This window comes from Hibiscus syriacus, unplaced genomic scaffold (genome assembly GCF_006381635.1).
Source record: "Hibiscus syriacus cultivar Baekdansim isolate YM2019G1 unplaced genomic scaffold, ASM638163v2 tig00018040_pilon, whole genome shotgun sequence".
In the NCBI taxonomy this organism is placed as follows: Eukaryota; Viridiplantae; Streptophyta; class Magnoliopsida; order Malvales; family Malvaceae; genus Hibiscus; species Hibiscus syriacus.
This window is the reverse complement of record NW_024062424.1, coordinates 49,410-58,430: the sequence shown is the minus strand read 5'-3', so window position 1 is coordinate 58,430 and position 9,021 is coordinate 49,410. Positions and strand designations below refer to the sequence as shown.

At 36.6% G+C, this 9,021-nt stretch overlaps 1 protein-coding gene across 2 annotated transcripts; it reads left to right on the top strand.

Annotated features, from left to right (window-relative positions):
• The first annotated feature begins 1,341 nt into the window (after positions 1–1,341).
• On the top strand, positions 1,342–7,827 carry LOC120209014 (protein ARABIDILLO 1-like). Of its 2 annotated transcripts, none has more exons than XM_039208106.1 (12): positions 1,342–3,282; positions 3,523–3,681; positions 3,772–3,852; positions 3,988–4,119; positions 4,533–4,660; positions 4,895–4,982; positions 5,506–5,600; positions 5,771–5,834; positions 5,933–6,108; positions 6,555–6,779; positions 7,206–7,290; positions 7,426–7,827. In XM_039208106.1, exons 1-12 carry the CDS (start codon positions 1,933–1,935, stop codon positions 7,600–7,602), a joined length of 2,760 nt encoding a protein of 919 aa, XP_039064037.1. In that variant the 5' UTR covers positions 1,342–1,932; the 3' UTR covers positions 7,603–7,827. The 2 variants fall into 2 exon arrangements, with proteins under 2 accessions (XP_039064037.1, XP_039064038.1); XM_039208107.1 differs by having other exon boundaries at positions 1,343–3,282; positions 6,558–6,779.
• The last annotated feature ends 1,194 nt before the right edge of the window (positions 7,828–9,021 follow it).

The window sequence follows — 9,021 nt, the reverse complement described above, 5'->3', positions numbered from 1 at the left end:
TATGTATGTTGTATACCACTTAACTGTTTTATCCTTTGTGTCTTTATTTTTGTTTTCTAGGGATTCTGCTCGGCTGGACTTTATTGGTCTTGGATTTAGTTAATCAATTTGCATGCTCATTTTTTAAGTAAAAAAAATAACTTGCATCATCGATAAGTTAGAATATATATTTTTTATGGCAAAAGGGTACCGAAGCACTTTTAAATCAATACGGATATATTATTATTTTTCTCTCAATGTAGTCCTCTAATTTAAAGAAGAATCCAATGTGGTCCTTTGACCAATATTTTCCTTTATTTATCAACATTAGTGTAAGTCCTTCGCCATACGACCGAAAATCGATTATTTCCGTCTCTACTAAAAGTACAAGCAGTATTCTTTTTTTAAAAGATTTGATAAAACATTTACGTCAACAATAATGAACGGAGATTTTGATTAATGACGAAAAACGTTGGTCAAAAGACCACATTAAATTTTTTTTTTGAGTTGACATTGATTATTTTTTAAGTACAAGAATTTCACGTATCTTTTGCTAAAATTAATTCCTTATCTCGCTGTGTCATACATCTACTTAATAAAGACTAATGATCCAATAATTAAGTTATAGTAAATTGATAACGTAAACGATAAAAACATAATAATTTTAAATTTTAACGATCAAACGTATGCAACATCAATCAAATCGATAATCTGGGTTGACAACGACGATAGGTTTAATTAGAGGTGAAAACGGTAGTTGGGTGTACGGATTTATATTGAATCTTAGAAGAGCAAACAATGCTATGACTTAAATTTGGAGAATTCACAAAAGGATGCTAATCGCCAAAACCCTAGGCTTAAGGAAGCTAGTAGTCGAATCCGATGCAAAATGGACTGTTGATTCATCGAAAATTGATCTTAAAAGTAAGGCATACCTGGAGAGGGGGAAACTGAGGAATGGATTGCTTGGCTAGATGGATTCTTAGAATGACGGAGGGTTTGTACGAGCTCGTAAACCCACCTGAAGAGATGACAGTGATCCTTCAGTCGGATAGAATAGGAATAACGTTTCTAAGATGGTACTCACGTAAACATGATCGTTTTGCTTATTGTACCAAAAAAATCAATCAAATTGATAATTTAAACGTATATTTTTATATAAAATTAAGAAAATTCATCCTATGATACAATAATACGTAGAAATGTAATTAATTTTAACCGCAAAACGATTTTTTTCCCTTCATATAAGTAATATCCATAAGTTTGAAGCAGCAATTTACCATGATTCCTTCCAAAATGCTGTAAAAAATATTTGTTACAAATTTCCCCATTACCTCCATCTCTTTTCCTGTGTGCACAATAAAGATGCAGATTTAGCCAAATAGAGTTTTAGGCGCACGCCTGTGAGCTTCAGGGTGTGGTTTCTCTTCCTCTCTCTCGTATATGCTTGCTTTGAATTCTCTCCAACGTTGATTTCAACTCTCTCTTTCCCCTTTTTGTTTCCTTCCATTGAAGCTTCTTCACTGCAATCAGATAAGAACAAATAATAAAAAAGAGAGTTTCAGTTGATTTAATCTCGAAAGGTACGAGATTTAAGGGTTTACCCTTCAGACCCAGAAAGACTGAACTCTCTCAGGTTTGAGAATTCGGTTGTTGCATTTATTATTCTGGATTTCATTGGGTTGTATGAATTCGGTCAATTTGATTGTTGTAAAGTATCAAATTTGAGATATACATACAATTCCATTGCTGGTTTGAATTAAGGCTTTTGAGGTCTGAGGCCATTGCCATTGCTGGTCTCTTTATGCTTGTTAAGTTGTTCTATGAATTGGGTATTTGAGTTTGAAGGGCGTATGTACTTTACTTCCATGTGCACTTACCGGTTATAAGGTTTTCTTGCTTCGAGCTTAGGAGGATTTCGATATTTGGAGTCCTTTTCTGATTGATCAAGACATGACTCGTCGGGTGCGTCGCAAGGTGGCGAAGAAAGGGAAGGACGACGCTGTCTCTCTGAGTTATCTTGAAATTGAAGTTGAGGATTTAGGTCTTCAGAGAAATGGTGATGTTGATTGGACAAACTTGCCTGATGATACAGTGATTCAATTGTTTTCGTGTCTGAATTATCGTGATAGGGCAAGCTTATCATCAACCTGTAAGACATGGAGAGTTTTAGGTGGTTCTCAATGTTTATGGAGTTCAATGGATCTTCGTGCTCATAAGTTTGATGCTGCAACGGCTACCTTACTTGCTTCTAGGTGTGTCAATCTTCAAAAGCTTAGGTTTCGTGGGGCAGAGTCTGCTGATGCAATTATCAATCTTCAAGCTAAGAGTTTGCGTGAAATAAGCGGCGATTACTGCAGGAAAATAACTGATGCTACCCTATCTGTGATTGTTGCTCGACATGAGGCTTTGGAAAGTCTTCAGTTTGGGCCAGACTTTTGTGAAAGGATCACCAGTGATGCTATAAAAGCAACATCCCTTTGTTGTCCCAAATTGAAGAAACTCCGGCTATCTGGGATAAAGGATGTTTATGCTGATGCGATCAATGCTTTGGCTAAGCATTGTCCAAATTTAGTTGATATTGGGTTCCTTGATTGTCTAAATGTTGATGAGGCGGCATTGGGAAATGTTTTATCGGTTCGTTTTCTCACTGTTGCTGGGACATCAAATATGAAATGGGATTTGGTTTCACATCTGTGGCACAAGCTACCTAAATTGATTGGGTTGGATGTCTCTAGAACTGATATCGGTTTAGATGCTGTTTCTAGACTGTTATCCTCGTCCCAGAGCTTGAAGATTTTGTGTACTTTAAATTGTACGGTTCTTGAACAGGACCCTAGCATTAGCACCACCAAAACCAATGGCAAAGTGTTGCTTGCCCTTTTTTCAGATATTTTTAGGGAACTATCTTCTTTATTTGCCGAAACTTCAAATAAAGTGAATAATTTGTTTTTGGATTGGAGGTGCTCAAAGAATAGAGATAAAAACTTGAATGAGATCATGACTTGGCTTGAGTGGATCTTATCTCACACACTTTTGCGTATGGCTGAGAGCAACCCACAAGGTCTTGATGAATTCTGGCTTAAGCATGGGGCAGCATTGTTGCTTAGCTTAATTCAGAGCTCACAAGAGGATGTTCAAGAAAGGGCAGCTACTGGACTGGCAACTTTTGTTGTTATTGATGATGAAAATGCAAGTATAGATCGTGGAAGGGCTGAAGCAGTTATGCGAGATGGTGGCATCCGGCTTCTTCTGAACCTAGCCAAATCTTGGCGTGAAGGACTTCAATCGGAGGCTGCAAAGGTTATTATCCTATTTTAAAAAATTATAGTTTTCTCATCCCGATGCAAATATCATCGTATTCATTTATTTTACCTGAATAGTTTATTCTAGTGACCATTGATGGTTTGATGCTTTCTATTTAGGTGAATAATTTGCTATTCACAACACTTTTGTGTGTGTTTTCCATGTATTACCTTAAATACCAATGTTACTAGTTTATTATATGAGACTTGAGTTGATTTGTACTTTTTAATGGCATAGGCTCTAGCAAACTTGTCTGTCAATGCCAATGTTGCTAAAGCTGTAGCTGAAGAAGGAGGAATTATTATCCTCGCTGGATTGGCGAGGTCCATGAACAAGCTGGTTTCTGAGGAGGCAGCTGGAGGGCTATGGAACCTTTCTGTAGGGGAAGAGCACAAGGTTTTAGACTATTCAGTGTTTTTTCTCATGCCTGAGATCATAAGCTTTCTTTTTGTAGTCCTAATCGCATTTTCTTCTAAAACATATTAGGCTGCAATTGCTGAGGCTGGTGGTGTCAAAGCTTTGGTTGACCTTATATTCAAATGGTCCTCTGGCGGTGATGGAGTTCTTGTATGTCTCTTTATGTGATGCGTTTTACTTGTTTACTATCTTAAATATTGTGTGGCATCCAGTTCTCTCATGATTTAAGTTTCTGTCAGGCTAGAGTTTGCTGGTTGGATCATGATTTCCTTTGTGATTTTTCAGGAACGCGCTGCTGGCGCCTTGGCAAATTTGGCAGCTGATGATAAATGTAGTATAGAAGTTGCCAGTGCAGGTGGCGTGAATGCACTAGTGATGCTTGCCCGTAATTGCAAGTTTGAAGGAGTGCAAGAACAGGTTCCGTTATTTTCACATTTAAGTGGGAACCTTCGACTGTGCACGATATAATCACTACAGTTCCTTTGAATTATTTAACTTGAAATGATTAGCCGCCTTTTTCAATTATCTAATTGTGGCTATGTTATTATACTGGGTCGCAACAACTAAGCAAACTGATAATGCAGTCTACGATATTTGGTCACATTGTTCTAGATCTTTTACATTTTCTAAGCACCCTTATTGTCGTCTTGCATTCTTAAATACGCTGAAGTGTGCTGTCATTTGCAAATACAATATTGATGGCTTCAACTGTCAACTTGCTTGTCATTGGATTTTTGTTGGAATCTAGTCCCCTACCCCTAAATGGTTACTCATGTCACCTTATACAACTTGTTTGTTTCGAGTTCTAATGTCTTGTGCAAATATGCTAGGCTGCTCGCGCCTTAGCAAATTTGGCTTCTCATGGTGATAGCAACAGCAACAATGCTGCTGTAGGACAAGAGGCTGGTGCTCTTGAAGCACTTGTTCAACTTACACATTCTCCTTATGAAGGTGTCAGGTAAATACAATCATGTGTTTAAGCTGGCTCTTGGTAACACCTATTATATACTTTTTCATGTAAATGGGTTCAATGTTCATCTGCTGATCCCACGAAACTTGTTTTAGTTCACTTCATTTTTCCTGTTGGTCCCAAAATTACCATAACTCAGAGACTATAACATTTTTTTCTCTAGGAAAAAATTTATGTTGGGTTTGTTCTAATGTTTATGATGATTTCTTCTGATTGAAACAGGCAAGAAGCTGCTGGTGCATTGTGGAATTTGTCGTTTGATGACAGAAATCGAGAGGCAATTGCTGCTGCTGGTGGTGTTGAGGCATTGGTACTACATTTATTTTTTTTGGCCTCTATTGTTTCTCTGTCTAAGCAGGGGTACCCTTGGCTACCCTTACGTGCAGCAAAAAGTGGATAACTGTATGCCTACTAAAAAACCTCCCAAATATCCATAACTTTAAGTGGACATGGTATATAATTTTTGCCTGGACATATTCGATCTGTAGACTTTTAAATCATTTAGTTTGTTTCTAGAATTAAAATGCAGATCTACTATAATATGTTTAGATGTAGAGAGGCTGTGTCACAGTCATCTGAGGCTTCTTCGTATCCCATGGTTTCCTACAGATAGCTTTGGTGTTTCATTTGTCATTTCCTTTCCACTGTGTGGCGTCATGATGCAAAATTCCGAATCCTCAAATATTAGCCACTAAGTGAAATGATTCAGAAATTAAGTAATGTTTAAGATTAGTAGATTTGTGCTCTTGGCTTCACAATAATTCTTTGGAAGAGCTCATTGGTAAAGAGTTCACGACATCACAAAATTTAATTATTTATTTTATTTTTTGTAGATTATTCTTGCCCAATCCTGTTCGAATGCTTCCCCAGGCCTTCAAGAGAGGGCAGCTGGTGCTCTTTGGGGATTATCAGTGTCAGAAGCCAATAGGTAATACAACCTAATCAGCATTATCCTGGATAAAATAATTTCTCCGTGTTAATGGCAAACCAGATTTTTCTTCTTGTTCATGATTTTTCCAAAAAAAATTTCTCAATTGACAATGCCATGTAACTCTAATAAGCATAATATTCTCACTATCTATTTTTGGTCTTTGTTAGCATTGCTATTGGACGAGAAGGAGGTGTTGCGCCCCTGATTGCACTCGCACGCTCTGATGCTGAAGTAATCATTTCATAAGCCCAACCCTTGCAATTAGTGTATGATCTAACTTTTCGTTAGGTGGCATCTCAGGTGAATTGAACATATGAGTTTGCTTTCAGGATGTTCATGAAACTGCTGCTGGGGCTCTTTGGAACCTTGCTTTTAACCATAGTAATGCTTTGCGGATAGTGGAAGAAGGTGGGGTTCCTGCACTTGTTCATCTTTGTTCTTCATCATTATCCAAGATGGCTCGTTTCATGGCTGCATTGGCACTGGCATACATGTTTGATGGGAGGTAAATATTCTAGCTTCAACGTTTCTTCATCTATTTTAATATCTACATCTTTTCGCGGGACCTTGTTGTATTAAGTTTACTGTATGCTTATTCTATAATATTTGGTTGGTTTTGACATTTTCGTGTGCCTTATCATGGTGAGATCTCTGATTAGAGACAATATTTACCCGTGACTGAAAACTGGAACATATTATCATCTCCGTCCTTAAACAGTGCAGCCTCTAAATTGAGCAAATTGATAAAAGTATTAATGGAAGTTTATATATGTTTCTACTCTGAAATATTTCATGCTCAAATATATAAAATTCTTTTTTACTTAGCAATAACTTCATTATAGATTTTGTTAGAATCTGGTTGGATAATAATGACTTGAGACCAACTTAGAACTAGCACAGGTATCAGAGAGAAGCATTTTGGTACTAATTTGTTCCATATCTTGTTTTTAGCAGAATTGATGAGTTTGCACCAATGAGTTCATCATCAGAAAGCACTTCAAAGAGTGTGAGCTTGGATGGAGCCCGAAGAATGGCTTTGAAGCATATCGAAGCTTTCATTCGTACATTCTCCAATCCCCAAGCATTTGCCACAGCTGCTGCTTCTTCAGCTCAAGCAGCCTTGGCACAAGTAACTGAAAAAACTCGTATTCAGGAAGCAGGGCATCTGAGATGCAGGTTTCCTTTCCTCGTCCTTTTCCCTCCTGGTTGTATTCCGGGTTCATTTGCGGTTTTATGATAATTATTGTCTCAACTTCAATATTAAGTCGCACAAGGAAAATGGCATGCTGTTAATAAAGAAAACTAATAGATGCCGATGAAGAAATGCAATTGTAAACTAATAGAAGGAAATACTTTTATGGTTTTAGTAAAGTTATTCAAAGATAGTTTACGATATGGTATATGTCATCCTTTGTTCTACATGTTACTAAAAATTCGTGTTTAGCTATATCTCAATGTTTGTAATTGATTAATCATGTCGAGTAGTGTTTTATCATCTTTCAATGCTTGCCTGCCCTCTTTCTTATCGTGCCATTGCATGCATATGCACTCATGTGTTTGTTGTTGGTCTCCTGGCATTAACACAACTTTTATATTCCTTAGTGGGGCTGAAATTGGAAGATTCATCTCGATGCTCAGAAACTCTTCTCCGATACTCAAGGCATGCGCAGCATTTGCTCTACTCCAGGTAAAATATGTGGCTACCGATTTCTTCTGGGTTCCAACAAAAATCCTGTTCGCAGAATTTCATTCTTAATTACGAAACGTATTGCTAAGGGATATTCACATGTTCCATCGTCACAACTCATTGAAATATTTGCAGTTCACCATTCCCGGTGGTCGACACGCTGTGCACCATGCTAGCCTTATGCAGGGTGTTGGAGCAGCAAGGGTTTTGCGTGCAGCAGCCGCGGCAGCAACGTCGCCTATCCAGGCTAAAATCTTTGCTAGAATTGTACTTAGGAACTTGGAGCATCACCAAGTAGAAACATCCATCTAAATTCGGGAACCAGATTAATTTATTAGTCAAGAGTTTGATTAATTTATATATGCCATAACTTACATTTCTAAGGTCTCTCTCTCTCTGCATATAAACCTTTAGACATAAGAATTGTCGGAACAAAGTTCTTGTTTTTTTTGTTCATCATTTTTGTGTGTGTCTGTATCCATTGCTACTTTATCTTCTTTATATATATACATTTGAACATATGTCTTTTGAGGACTTAAAACTGTGTAAACGCCATGTTGTGTCTGCATTTGCTTAGCTTGGTGAGTTAATGACAACTTTTCCTCTTCTACTATGGAAAATTCTAGCTTTGTTAGGCGCATTTCTCTTTCTACCTTTCTTTAGTTTTCCAATAAAGTAAAATTTAATTTTTCTAGGATAAAATTATCATTTAAACTTGAGCTCGATTTAGTCCTTGCCATTTTATTTAAAGAAATTATCCATGGAAGCTTTAGAAAGATTGATTAAGATCAAAATACTTGGGTAGAATATGATATTTTCGTTCAATCTGGCTCTCATTCCTTTATGAGAGTGAAAAAAAAGATACTTATTAGGGTGTAATTGAGCTGCTCGAGTTCAAGCTATAAGAGGATATAGCTCGATTAGAAATTCAATGTCTAAAGTTTAATTTAAGCTATCTCGAGTTCTACCTTCAAAGCACAAGTATGGTTTGAGATAAAAATCGAATTGTTTGACTGAATTTCATCTGACCTATTTGACTTCAAATATGATTATTTTTGCTCGTTTGAATTTATGCTTTTTAACGATTCAGGGATTGTATGGGAAATTCGGATTTGGAAATGATGAGCAACGTGTGTCCGGAACCTCTTCGCCTGTATCTCCATCTCCATGAAACATTCGAGGTAGAAGTGGACAAGTGCGTGTCTAAGCAGTACAACAAGTTTCTAAAAGGTTTTGTCTATTGACTTGCCTTGCAAGCTTTGAAGTATGAAACTAATGTGACGGTGTAATCAAAGACGGAGTCAAATAGACAATGGGGGGAGGTTTAGTTAAATTATGTATTGCTTTCTTAAAATTTTGAGATTAAATAACTAATAGTTCTTTATTTTCTTAAATTTAGTAATTTAACTCTTCCCCTTTTTGATCCTTGTTCCGTCGTTTCGTGTAATTTTGTTTTCTTGTGACTTAACCAAAAACATTGAGGATCTCAACGGTCCATAAGCAGCCGACTAGGTTTTGATATAATTTTTAATGTTATAATTATGTTTTAAATGTATATATTTATATAAACTCTTCTATCATTTTAGCTATTAACAGTGGTTGTTGGTTAATATTTTATTTTATAAATGTTTATACATTCAAATAGTGTTTTTAATGTTTTTTTATAAGGGTAAATTACGTTGTTCCTCACTGTATTATACTCTCTCTTCTATTTTCCTCGCTTTCATTTTT

What these genes read in the sequence shown, in the direction of transcription:
- LOC120209014 (XM_039208106.1), top strand. Translation starts at nt 1,933, where the DNA reads ATGACTCGTCGGGTGCGTCGCAAGGTGGCGAAGAAAGGGAAGGACGAC. An exon ending in TCTCCTTATGAAGGTGTCAG is followed by an intron (nt 4,661 to 4,894) that starts GTAAATACAATC and finishes TGATTGAAACAG; the next exon opens with GCAAGAAGCTGCTGGTGCAT. An exon ending in TCAGTGTCAGAAGCCAATAG is followed by an intron (nt 5,601 to 5,770) that starts GTAATACAACCT and finishes GGTCTTTGTTAG; the next exon opens with CATTGCTATTGGACGAGAAG.